General features: G+C 50.3%; 1 protein-coding gene across 5 annotated transcripts in view; it reads right to left on the bottom strand.

Moving 5' to 3' along the window:
- pikfyve (phosphoinositide kinase, FYVE finger containing) overlaps positions 1-13,703 on the bottom strand; it is a 218,246-nt gene that overhangs the window by 131,135 nt on the left and 73,408 nt on the right. For all 5 annotated transcript variants that reach the window (XM_072479996.1, XM_072480015.1, XM_072480005.1 and 2 more), the window contains exons 9-10: positions 7,162-7,319; positions 2,777-2,888 (exon numbers count right to left, since the gene is read on the bottom strand). In XM_072479996.1, the coding sequence (XP_072336097.1) occupies positions 2,777-2,888; positions 7,162-7,319 (270 nt within the window). The remainder of the gene's footprint in view (positions 1-2,776; positions 2,889-7,161; positions 7,320-13,703) is intronic.

The following is a 13,703-nucleotide window of genomic DNA, read 5'->3' as shown; positions in this document are numbered from 1 at the left end:
TCAGAGTAGGTATTCAGGGAGCTCAGTGGTGCAGTCCACGGTGAAGATATGGAATCAGCTGAGGAGGCATTTTAGGGTGGAAGGGATGTCGGTGCTAACGCCGCTGTGTGAGAATCATGGGTTTGAGCCGGGGGGGGATGGATAGTGTATATAGTAGGTGGAGGGAAGTGGTGCTGGTCAAGGTGAGGGATTTGTATTTGGAGGAAGGGTTTGCCAGTCTGGAGGAGCTAAGGGAGAGAGTAAAGCTGCCGAGGGGTAGTGAGTTCAGGTATCTGCAGGTTAGGGACTTTGCACAAAAGGTCTGGAGTCGGTTCCCTAGATTGCCGGAATACACCCTGCTGGAGCAACTGCTGCTTCCGGATGTCGAAGGGAAGGGAAAAATTGGGGATATATACAAGTGGCTGGGGGAGCAGGGTGGTGAGCGGGTGGTGAAGATCAAGGAGATATGGGAAGCGGAGTTGGGAATGGAGATCAATTGGGGAGTATGGAGTGAGGCATTGCGAAGGGTAAACGGGACCTACTCTTGTGCAAGGATGAGACGGATACAGTTTAAGGTGGTGCTCAGGGTGCATATGACTCGGGCGAGAACGAGTGGGTTCTGTCAGGGGGTAGCAGATGAGTGTGAGAGGTGTGGGTGGGTCCAGCGAATCACGCGCACATGTTTTGGGGTTGTGGAAAATTGGGAAGATTCTGGGCGGGAGTGTTCGCGGTCTTAGCCAGGATAGTGGAGGAGGTGGTGGACCCGGACCCTTTGGTGGCGATATTTGTCATTTCAGAGAAGCCGGAGCTCATGGAGGGGAGGAAGGCCGATGTCGTGACCTTCGCCTCTCTGATTGTACGGCGACAAACTTTGCTGGAGTGGTGGTCGGCATCGCCACTTGAGGTAGCGGCTTGGTTGGATAATTTGTACGACTTCCTGCAGTTAGAGAAGATAAAGTATGAGTTAAGGGGCTCAGCGAGGGGGTTTGTGAAAAGGTGGGGGATGTTTGTGACCGTGTTTAACAAACTGTTATCCTACTGACCGCAGTCAGGGGACCCACCTATGCACTCATCAAAAGCCTCACCCACCCAGATCGGCTGGACTCCAAATCTTTTGCCGCATTGGTGGCCCTGGTTGAGGCACATCTAAACCCGCAGTCCCCAATAATGGTCCGCTGGTTTTGTTTCCCCATGGCCTCACAGGCTCAAGGAGAATCCAATGGCGACTTTCTGGCGCGCTAGAGTTTGAGGTTGTACTATCCGATTAATCTCAGATTAATCCGTGTCTATCCAAGTGCAAATGTATTCTGTACCTCAGAATTCTTTCAAGTAACCTCCCCACCACAGAGGTTAAACTGACTGGTCTATAATTTCCTGGTCTGGCCCTACCTCCCTTTCTTCTAAAATTTAGAGTACCCAATTCATTTTTTTCCAATTAAGGGGCAATTTACTGTGGCCAATCCATGCAGTCACGAGGAGAATGTGCAAACACCACACGGACAGCGACCCGGGGCTGGGATCGAACCAGAGACCTCGGCGCTGCGAGGCAGCAGTGCTAACCACTGCACCGCCGTGCCGTCCTTAATACCTCCCTTTTTTAATAATGGTACAATGTTAGCAATCCTGCACTCCTCTGGCACCTCACCTGTGACCAGAGAGTATTTTAAATTACTGTCTGTGCCCTTTCCTCCCTCAACAGCCTGGGATACATCTAAGCCGGGCCTATGGATTTATTCACCTTCAAAGCTGCTAAACCTGCGAAGACCTACTCTCTCTCTATGTTAATGCCCTCTAATATTTCCCAGTCCTCCACCCTGATATCTGCACCTGCGTTATCCTTTTCCATTGTGAAATAATAATTGAGACTGTACCCAGAGTTTCTGGGTCTACACAAGAATTACCTACGTGGTCCACAATTCTCTCTATTCTTTCCCTAGTTATTGACTTGCTCTTTATCTATTTAAAAGTCCCCTGTGGATTTTTCTTTACTTTGCCCACCAAAGATTTTTCATGCACTCTCTTAGCTTCCCTAATTTTCTTATTCACACACATACACACACACATCTCTGCATCTCCCAATCACAGAAAATGAGTCATCTGGGTCATAATGGAAATCAATGCCAGGTCAAAATTGACGATGGATTAATGAAAGATGGGCTGAGTAATGTTCTCCCAGGCTAGGTAGAGTTCGGGAAGGCAGAATTTTGTAATTTAAGTCAAATCTCTGCCAAAAGGTGGAAAGGTCTCATCCCTGTGGCAGGAACAGAAAGAAAAATGGAAGGATTCGAACATACTGTTCAGGAAAATATGGGAACGGATTTGGGAGGCAATAGCATGTTTAAGGACTTCTGAGTTAAGGATAAGACAATTAAATTATCAACTATAATATATATAATACATATAATCTATATAAATATATATAATATACACACCATACATGCACATAGGCTGAGCATCCCTTATCCGAAATTTTGAGGACCCAGATTCTGAAATCCGCACTTTTTTTGACTGCCGATGTAACGTCACAAGTGGGAACTCACACAAAGCTCTGAGAAGATTCCTGCGTAATGCACAGGTCCCAACGCGATGCACATGCGCAGGTCCCAGGAACAGGCCGCTGCGTCCTCTCAAAAATTATATTCCGAAAAATGGAAAATTCCAAAATCCGATACACACTCGCCCCCAAGCATTTCGGATAAGGGATGCTCAACCTGCATTTATAAAACCACACTGTTCATTATTGTGGTGTACCCAGAAATTGGCAATGTTAAAGTAGAAAAGTGCGACATTCACTTACTTGCAAAGGCCTGTATAAAGCATATTCATCCCTGAAGAGCTGATCATGATGGGTTACACAGTCAAACCATCGTCCATCCACTAATGCCTGACCAATAGCAATTGCCTGAGCTCTGAAAAAAATATATACTGCATGAAAGAAAAGCTGTGGTAACACTCAAATACACACAAAACAGCATCTTGAATAAGAGAATGCTATACTGCAAATTTCCAAAGTATGGCTCGATCTTCTTTAAATTAACCAAAACATTTCGTGAATGTTTCCAAAACAATCCTTCCGAGACTCTCTGGATACTCTTACATAGCATAAACTCTTTCTTCTCAGGCACAAAACAGACTATAAAATTTCAGGTTTGAGGAAAAGAGGACAAACTCACATTAAATGTTTTCTTTCTAAAGCCAAGTTTTTAATATCGCAAAAGCTGACTTGTCAAGAACAAATTGAACAAAAATAGACAATTGTTAAAACGGTTCACAAATCTGAATTAAAATGCAAACAAATTTCAATTGTAAATGTTTTCTTCACAATAAAACAAGCTGAAGTGGAAACAGAAATAAAGAAAAAGAAAAATATCATGGTCTCGACAACATCTTGCGTTTACTAGTGATGTCTCAAAGTGCCCCAAAAAAGAATGACTTTACAATGCAGTGATTGATAAGTTAATGTAGCAGAGATTCTGCACTCAAGATGGCACAGACATTAACAACTGGTTAAGCTGTTTTACACAGCGTAGGATATGGGAAGCAACATTGGCAAGTCATCAGGAGCACTTCCTGCTCTTCTTCAAAAAGATCCAAAGCAACCACCAGGAAAACCTCACTTGCACAAGAAACCAAATGCAGGTAAAGAAGAGCTATCTCAGGTAAAAATTATATTTAAAGATAGCGTGTACTAGAGTTTGGCTCAGAGAGAAAGGATATAGGTTTACATCCACAATTTACCACATAAGGAATTCTACACACACTGCATAGTATAGAACATACACAATCTCCACAGGATAGGGGCATGTGAAATTTAGAGAAAAATTTGCCCATTTTTTTTTTTTAATGTGGACACATCAACCAAACCAATAAAGGGCAAGGGGTGGGGCAGGGTGGAAGAATCAAGTGAATAGTAAATTCAAAAAGCAGTAAAGGAAGTTAAACTAAGCAAAGTGGATCAGATAGTGAGAGAGTAATAAAAGTGATCAGTGACTAAAGTGATGTCAGGCAAAATTAGGGGAAAAAAAGTGCAAACCTAAAGATACTCTGTTGGATTCTCCGTTCCTGAGGCTGTGTGTTGATGCCGGGGCAGGATCTGTGGTCTTCCACGACAACAAAACTGGGCTACAACCTGGACCAATTCAGCAACTGTCAAGGGGCTAGCACCGTCACTACGTGGCACACAATCGATTCCAATGAGAAACGGTGCCGGATTCGCGATTGACACTCAGGAGGTTGACAAACTGCAGCCGCATATACACACTGCACTCTCCACACACACCATCCCAGCCACCAAGATGGCAGCAAGGAGAGCAGCCCCACGCTTCACAGATGCCGAGCTGAAGACCGTCCTGGAAGCCTTGGAGGAGAGGTGTGCCACCCTGTACCCAAGGTGGAAGGCTGTCAGCCACTTCCATTTGCCATGCCTGGGTGCAGCTGGTAGAGGTGGGTGGCGCCACCAGTAACACTATCTGGACCGGCCTGCAAAACAGGAAAAATCTGCGGTGTGGCCAGGATAAATAGGTAGCACTGTGCCCCTGGCACCAACCCCATGCCCCACCACCACCACGAGGATGGCCGGACCCCCACCCTGCAATACATGCCAGCGCCATTCCGGCCACCATGGCCAGGCCCTGGCCACTGAGGCCACCAGCTATCAACCCCATGGGCTGCATGCGTCGGACTGTCGATTAGGAAAAGGCTGCCCATAACCACCGTGTGCGGGAGAAAACTGGAGGGGGACCGCTGGACCGGCAGCCCCTCACCCTGGCAGAGCAGCGGGCCCTAGATGTGGTTGGCGGCCCTGAGGACAGGGAAGTCACCAGGGTGGAGGTTGGCCGCAGGTGAGGAAGTGAGAGCCCGCTTAGTTGCAGTTCCCCGTGACACATGTGTCAATCACCCCCCCCACCGGCCCGCGGTATAATCATGCGTCTTGCCTTGGGAGACAGTGGCGTAGTGCTATTATCACTAATAATTCAGAGACCCAGAGTAATGTTCTGGGGAACTGGGTTCGAATCCCACCATGGCAGGTAATGGAAATTGAATTCAATGAAAATCTGGAATTAAAAGTCTAATGATGACCATGAAACCATTGCCAATTGTAATAAAAATACATCTGGTTCACTAATATGTCATCCTTACCTGGTCTGACCTACATGTGACTCCAGACCCACAGCAATGTTGTTCTTAAATGCCTTCAGGAATGGGCAGCAACGCCCACATCCAATGAACAAATAAAGTGTCTTGCAGGACTGGTGATGGGACGGGTCCATCTGGTGTCCCCCACCCCCAGCCAGTGCCACAACCCGAGTCCCGTCTGCTGACCAGCAACAAGGACGGTAGCCATATTATGTGTCCAAAGACATCCTGGAGATAGAGTCCGGGGATGACACAGATTTCCCATCACAGCTGTCTCCAACACCCTCCACCATTCCAGGGACACTCACCTCCATTGAGCACTTTAGTGAAGAAGCTCCTGGGCTCATCCGGTGGAGGTAAGAACTCCCGAAGGGGCGGACGGTCGGAGTGCAGGCTGTCCCAGGAACGAACTGCTGTCCAGGCAGGTTTCGGGTTTCTGGAACGGACAATCCCTTCCATAGTGAAGATGCAGTCACAGCCAGGGACTAAATGAGGGGCTGTCGGCAAGCATTCAGTACTTGCAGGCGCAGGTGGAGGAGTCCAATCACGTGCAGGAGCAGAAGATGGTACGGAACAATTGAGCCACCCAGGTCAACACAGCACAGGTGGCATACACGGTGGAGGTCTTCGGGTGATGTTTTGGCTGTAGATCAGCATGTCCAAGGCTTAGGGAAATCTGCGTCCTCTCACAGGCAGCCAGTGTCAGAGCCACCAGGACATTGCAGCGGCGCTCTAGAGTGTGGCCCAGTCACAGCGGGCCATCGCTGAGAGCGTCAGTGGCATTGCCCAGGCACTGGCCGACGTGGCGCAGAGAGGGAGGTGGCCCAATTATCCAATATCTGCAGGAGGTGAAACACCGACATGCCCAACCAGGTCCAACGGGCTACATGATGCCCCTGGTTGGCACTGTGGACCCTGCTTGGGCATGTTTGCCCCCCCCCCCCCCATGCCTGGACCATCTCTGTACCCCTGGCCCCATCGGTGCCTGGTACCGTGGGGGTCTTTGGCGCCTTTCCCTGTCGGCAGGGGTACTGTCGGCTGGTGCCATCTTTGCCAGCAGTAAGCTCCATGGCAGCCATCCAGCTCCCCCTGGATGTTGCCCTGGCTGGGCTTTTTGGGGGGGGGGGGGGGGAGCGCAAGGCAGTGGGAGGGGTGCGCGGCTAGAAGGTGGCGTGCGGGTGTGCTGGGGTGGTGTGGGAGCTGGCGGGGGCACCCAGACGGCGGGTGTCACTCTGCAGAACCAGGGGCAAAGGTCACTGGTCAGTGGGGTGCACAGTAAGATGGCTACCTCAGAGGTCGCTGCAATGGCGTGCCTAGACACCGCCCCACTCCCATGCACAGTCACCGTGGCCGCACGGCCCGTTCCCTCCCCCCATCCCAGCCAGTGTCCAGCCCAGCAGCCCACGGTCACGCATCTCTATGTCCTACCTCTGCTCTCTCCCTCATCAGCCATTTTCACGATTTTTATAAGCACAAGTGAACCTCGCTGTCGGTAATTTCCCCGGTAGAGGCAGAGAATCGCGGAGGCCCCAGAGAATACTGGGTTGGGCTCGTATTGATATGCCAATGGTGTTTACTGTATGTGCATTCTGCAACGCAGCGACACCACTGTCAAGGCGACGGAGAATTGTGGTTTGGCGTGAAACCACAATTTTTTGGCACCCGCCATGATTTCGGCATCCGGACCGATTCTCCACCCAACCGCGTTTCCCAATTCTGGCGTCGGCCAATGGAAAATCCCACTCCACATCTTTCAGAACAGCACATGGCGCAGATATCTACAAACCTTCAACTGATAAAAAAAACACATAAAGGAATTAGAAGTATAACCTGGTCATTATGTGACAGAAGGGAAAACATGCCCACAAGAGAAATGCAAATAAAGCAGCTCAATCTTATTTTCCTCAAATCTATAGACCTTGGCACCAAAATAAAGATCAGGGAGGTCTATTTTGTCGTTGCATCATTAGTTCACCTCTTCACTGATTGATGTATAAAAGTGTAATTTACATTTTTGTGAGTCTCAATTTCAACTATGCAAATTACCGTGTGGTTATATGTCCATTTCTAATCAACCAGTTTACCAGTTCCTTTCCCACTATGCAATTAGGATAAGTTCGCAACCAGTATCGGTGATCCTGAAACTCCATGCCAGTGCTGTGATGGCATATTTTCTTCCACAGGTCTTTTAGTTGCACAGAATCCTAAAAAGTAAATTAAAAATTCTGTGATTTTAAAATAACAAATATATTTCAACATGGTTTGACGTCACAATCGATGGTATATCAATAAAAGAGACTTGTATTTATATAGCATCTTTCATGAGCACTGGATGTCTCACAGCCAACAAAGTATATTTGAGCTGTGGTCACTTTTGTAATGTAGAAAGGCAGCAATCAATTTTCACACAGCAAGGTCCCAAAAACAGCAATATGATAATCACCAATGTCATGTGAGGGTGCCTTTTAAGAACTGGATGTTTAAGCAATGTACCTTTAAGAAAACAGTGATGTCATAGAGTGGGTGGAGCTCAACTCAGTTCAGCCATTTTGAAGTTTCAATTAAAAAGTGCCTGGCTGGTTTTTCTGAGAGCAGCTAAAAGTAGAAAGCCAGTCTGAGACAGCAGCTTGAGAAGTTGAGGTTTAGAAAAGAGCTGGGTGTGTGTCTGTGTTTTGCAGTGAGCTGGATTTCTGCCATGAAAGGCCATCTCTGGATCATTTGGGTGATTTAAAGTAAAGCCTTTAACCTGATGTGATACTGTTTAAAGGTGTTAAGTCTCTTGGAAGTTTGAACAAACATTTTAAGGAAGTATTTACTGTTGCAATATTTTCTGAGTTATCTTTGAAGTAAGGGGTGTTAAGAGATCCAATGTTTATTTAAGATATTAAGTTGAGTTCATGGAATAAACAGTGTTTTGTGTTTAAAAACCCACGTGTCCACAATTGTAATCCCACACCTAGGGAAAAAGCAGTGTGCTCGGAAAAGCAACAAATACATTAAAGGGAGAGGTTGGTTGAGCTCCATGATACATTTTGGGGTTCTGAAACGCCTCCCCCATAACACCAGAGAATCTGTTTTCTGATGTTGGTTGAAGGACAAATATTGGCCATGGCATCCTTTACATCCACCTGAAGCATCGGTTTAGTGCCTCATCCAAAAGACAGTGCAGCATTAGACAGTGAAACATAGGTACTGCACTAAGTGTCAAGCTTGGTGTACCCAAGACCTGAAGTGGGACTTGAACCCACAACGTTCTGACTCAAAGTGCCATCAAGTGAGCTATGGCTGACACACAAAATTTTGCAAAACAAAGCAGGAAAAACTTCATTAAAATTTTAGCACCAGTTCTCAGTTGAGTGCTCAATTGTACCCAGGTTTTTATGGGAGATGCAGAGCAATTCTACCGACAGAGATCAATATGAAACACTATGAGGGTGTTGAAGTCAATATTTTCCTGCTTCTAGACTGTAGTAGAAAGATTCAACAACACTCGTTAAGGCAAAATAACAAGGCTTTATTACGAAGAGACTGCATGCAGTAATGGCTGAAACTTGAGGTCAGAGAGCAGTTAGTACAACTGCTGATTCCTTCCCAAGTCCGCCCTTTCACAGAGAATTAGCTCAGTATTTATACATTATCATTATCAGGATTGCGTGACTACAGCTTAGTCAGGAATTCGATCAGAAGTACAAACATAAGCAAAATCATAAAACAAACCTAACCTTGCTGACCTTCTCGGGCTCTTTGTCGCATCACACATACCATTATCTTGTCCTTGGAGGGAACATTAAAAGGTCAGGGGAGACTTATTTCTTCCTGACCTTATCTTGTCTTATTCATACGGCCCTGGGTTATGGCGAGTTAATCTTATCAGGAGTTGCCGAGGTCAGGTATTTTGGAATGGCTTGACCTTCTTTGATCTTATTCAGACTTCAAGTTATGCGGAGTCGGCCTTATCAGTCTTACAGGGATCTGGAATGGTTAGGGCAGCATTTCTTACAGGGGTCTGGTGAACTGTGATCATTCTTTACAGGGGTCTGGTGAACTGTCAGCATTCCTTACAGGGGCCTGGTGAACTGGAATGAGGTCAGCTTTTCTTACATCGTATCAAACATTTTGACCAGTCTTCCCATCATGCCATATCACAGGGGTTCTGGCTGGGTAGGGGTGGTTACATTGGCTCCGAGATGAGTGTTGAGGGGATAAGAACCTCTGGGAGGAGGGGTGGACGTGGGTTTGTCCCGTGCTGGGATCTCTCTGGGTATTTAAAATAGTTAAGGGGAGTCTTCATGTTAAAAATATGACAACGGCTTCCGGTTGCGGCTATGCAGTGTTATGTCGCATGTTCGGCAGCTCCCGCTTGGAACGTACTTTTGGGCTCTTTTCAGGGCCCCCAATGGCCTTTTTCCGACATTTCCCGGTGTGGGAAGAAGACTGCAACATTCCCCCGACAGTGTATGGCTTGGACCAGGAGCGGGGCGACTAAAAAGGTGGTGGTGAACCCAAAGAAAGTGCGAGGGAAGAAGAGCAAGATGGCGGCGGGCGGGGACCAGGCAGCGTGGATGCAGTGGGCGCAGGAGCTGTTTCAGGGAGCTCAAAGCGGACCTGCTGGAGCCGATGATGGCTTCTATCGATAAGCTGCTGGAGAGCCAGACGGCCCAGGAGGTGGCGATCCGCGAGGTCCGACAAAAGATCTCCGATAACGAGGATGAGATCTTGGGCCTTGCGGTAAGGGTGGAGGCGCGCAAGGCGCTCCATAAGAAATGACAGGAACTGTTCGAGGAGATGGAGAATCGATTGAGGCGTAAGAATCTGCGGATCCTAGGCCTCCCGGAGAGGCTGGAGGGGTCGGACGTGGGGGCCTATGTGATAACCATGTTAAACTCGCTGATGGGAGCGGGGTCCTTCCAGGGGCCCCTGGAGCTGTAAAGGGCCCATAAGAGTGCTGGCGAGGAGGCCCAAGGCTAACGAGCCGTCGCGGGCGGTGCTGGTGCGGTTTCATTGGTTCGCTGATCGGGAGTGCGTGCTCAGATGGGCCAAGAAAGAGGAGAGCAGCAGGTGGGAGAACGCTGAGGTTCGAATATATCAGGACTGGAGCGCGGAGGTGGCGAAGAAGAGGGCCGGGTACAACTGGGCAAAGGCGGTGCTGCACAGGAAGGGGGTGAAGTTTGGCATGCTGCAGCCGGCGTGACTGTGGGTCACCTACAAGGACCGGCACCATTATTTTGAGTCCCCGGAGGAGGTGTGGGCCTTTGTTCAGGCCGAGAAGCTGGACACAAACTGAGGGTCGGGATGGGTGGTCGGGGATTGCTGTTGGTGTGTTACATTTTGAGGGGGGTTTCTTTGCTCTTGTTTCTCTTTGATTCGGGGTGGGTGGTTAGGGTGGGTTGGGCACTGTTTTGGTTAGGTCTGTCGGGTGAGCTCTTGGAGGGGGGCAAGTAAATGGAGTAGAGGGGGGATGGGGCCCCGCGGGGGAGGGTGAGGCCCGAGTCGGGGGTGAGGGGACTGAGCCTGTAAAAGGAGCTGCGTCAGAGGTGGCGGGGCCGGGCAGGTGGAAAGTGCGGGCTTTTTCCCGCGCTGAAGGCTGGAGGGGCAGGGCCGGGGAAGCGAGGGTTGTTTCCCGCGCTTGGGATGGAAGGGGGATGTGGAGAGGCTGCTGACGGGTAATGGAGGAGGAGGGAATGTCCCACAATGGGAGGAGTCGAAGGAGAGGCGGGAGTGGCCGGGGTCAGCAGGAGTCAGCTGACTTTCGGGAGAGCAATGGGGGGAGCCAAAGCAGCTAGGAGGGGTCCTAGCTTTGGGGGGGGGGGGGGGGGGGGGGGGAGAGAGAGAACCGGGTTGCTGCTGGTATAGTCAAGGGGGAGCTGGAGCGAGTAGAGGGGGTTGGGACGGGGGTCTGCCGCCGTGGGGAACGGGCCGGGCGTGGGGTGCCTGATCCGGCTGAAAACCTGGAATGTAAGGGGACTGAACGGGTGGGTCGGTCAAGCGGGCCCGGGTGTTCGCGCACCTGAAGGGGCTGAAGGCGGATGTGGTCATGCTCCAGGAGACACACCTGAAGGTGGCAGACCAGGGAAGATTGAGGAAGGGGTGGGTAGGTCAGGTGTTTCATTCGGGGCTGGATGCCAAAAATCGGGGGGGTGGCGATCTTGGTGGGAAAGAGGGTGTCGTTCGATGGTGTCGAGCATTGTGACAGACAATGGCGGCAGGTATGTAATGGTAAGTGGTAAGCGCAAGGGGAGAGGGTGGTGTTGGTCAACGTGTACGCCCCAAACTGGGACGATGCGGGTTTTATGCGGCGCATGTTGGGTCGGATCCCGCACTTGGAAGTGGGGGGCCTGATAATGGGGGGTGGGGGGGGGGACTTCAACACGGTGTTGGATCCGGCACTGGACCGCTCCAGGTCTAGGATGGTTAGGAAGCCGGCGGCGGCTAAAGTGCTGAGGGGGTTTATGGACCAAATGGGAGGGCTGGACCCTTGGAGATTTGCAAGGCTGGGGGCTAGGGAATTTTCATTCTTCTCGCATGTTCATAAGGCCTATTCCCGGATCGACTTTTTTTATTATGAGCAGGGCGCTGATAGCGAGAGTAGAGGCTACCGAGTACTCGGCAATAGCCATTTCGGATCACGCCCCGCATTGGGTAGACCTAGAGCTGGGGGAGGAGAGGGACCAGCGGCCACTGTGGCGCTTGGAGGTGGGGCTGTTGGCGGACAAGGAGGTGAGTGAGCGGGTCCGACGAAGCATAGAGATACCTGGAGGCCAACGATAACGGGGAAGTCCGAGTGGGGATGGTCTGGGAGGCGCTGAAGGCGGTGGTTAGGGTAGAGCTGATCTCCATTATGGCCCACAAGGAGAGGAGGGAGCAGAGGGAGAGGGAGAGGCTGGTGGGGGAGATGGTGAGGGTAGACAGGAGGTAAGCGGAGGTGCCTGGGGAGGGACTGTTGAGAGAGGCATAGCCTCCAGGCCGAATTCGACCTGTTTTTAAAAAAATATATATTTATTAAAGTTTTTTAACACAATTTTTAACCCTTACAAACAATAAACCCCCCCTCGTAAAGAAATAGAAAAGAAATCGCACATAGCAAGATATATACATGGTAAAACGATATGTTACATAGCTTTGTACACTGGCTCTCCCCCGTACATGCCAGTTTCCCAAATCTTTCATGTGTTCTCTTGCTCAAACACCCCCTAGGCAAACCCACCTCTCCAGCTTAATGAACCCAGCCATGTCGTTTATCCCGGCCTCCACATTAGCATTATTATTATTATTAGCAAGATCCTTCGCCGGGCTACTAGGGACGCAAAGGCCTCTTTCGCCTCCTGCACGCCCGGCTCATCCACTACTCCAAATACTCCAAGCCCCCAGCTTGGCTTGACCCGGACTTTCACCACCCGAGATATTGTTCCCGCCACTCCTCTCCAGAACCCTTCCAGTGCCGGGCATGACCACAACATATGGACATGGTTCGCCGGACTCCCTGAGCACCTTCCACATCTGTCCTCTACCCCAAAGAACCTACTCAACCTCGTCCCCGTCAGGTGCGCTCTATGAACCACCTTAAATTGTATCAGGCTGAGCCTGGCACACGAGGAGGAGGAATTAACCCTACCTAGGGCATCAGCCCATAACCCCTCCCAAATCTCCTCCCCCAGCTCCTCCTCCCATTTACCCTTCAGCTCCTCTACCAATGCTTCCCCCTCTTCTTTCATCTCCTGGTATATTGTCGACACCTTGCCCTCCCCGACCCATACACCCGAGATCACCCTGTCTTGAATTTCCTGTGCCGGGAGCAACGGGAACTCCCTCACCTGCCGTCTCACAAACGCCCTCACCTGCATGTATCTTAAAGCATTTCCCGGGGGTATCTCAAACTTCTCCTCTAGTGCCCCTAGGCTCGCAAACGTCCCATCAATGAACAGGTACCCCATTCTTCTAATCCCCGCCCGATGCCAGCTCTGGAACGCCCCGTCCATCCTCCCCGGGACAAACCGGTGGTTACCCCTGATCGGGGACCACACAGAGGCTCCCATTGCACCCCTGTGCCGTCTCCACTGGCCCCAGATCCTTAGCGTTGCCGCCACCACCGGGCTCGTGGTATACTTTGACGGCGAGAGCGGCAGCGGTGCAGTCACCAGCGCTCCCAGGCTCGTTCCTTTACAGGACGCCATCTCCACCCTCTTCCATGCCGCCTCCTCTCCCTCCATCACCCACTTGCGGATCATCGCCACATTTGCTGCCCAGTAGTAGCTCCCTAGGTTCGGCAGCGCCAACCCTCCTCGGTCCCTACTGTGTTCCAGGAACCCTCTCCTTACCCTCGGGGTCTTATTCGCCCACACAAACCCCATAATACTCCTGCCTACTCTCTTAAAAAAGGCCTTAGTGATCACGATGGGAAGGCACTGAAACACAAAAAGAAACCTCGGAAGGACCACCATTTTGACCGACTGCACTCTACCCGCTAGACAGAGCGGTAGCATGTCCCATCTTTTGAAGTCCTCCTCCATCTGCTCCACCAACCTCGTCAGATTCAATTTATGTAGGGCCTCCCAACTCCTGGCTATCTGGATCCCCAGGTACCGAAAGCT

Source organism: Scyliorhinus torazame, chromosome 2 (genome assembly GCF_047496885.1).
Source record: "Scyliorhinus torazame isolate Kashiwa2021f chromosome 2, sScyTor2.1, whole genome shotgun sequence".
Classification (NCBI taxonomy): Eukaryota; Metazoa; Chordata; class Chondrichthyes; order Carcharhiniformes; family Scyliorhinidae; genus Scyliorhinus; species Scyliorhinus torazame.
This window is presented reverse-complemented; position numbering and strand designations above follow the sequence as displayed.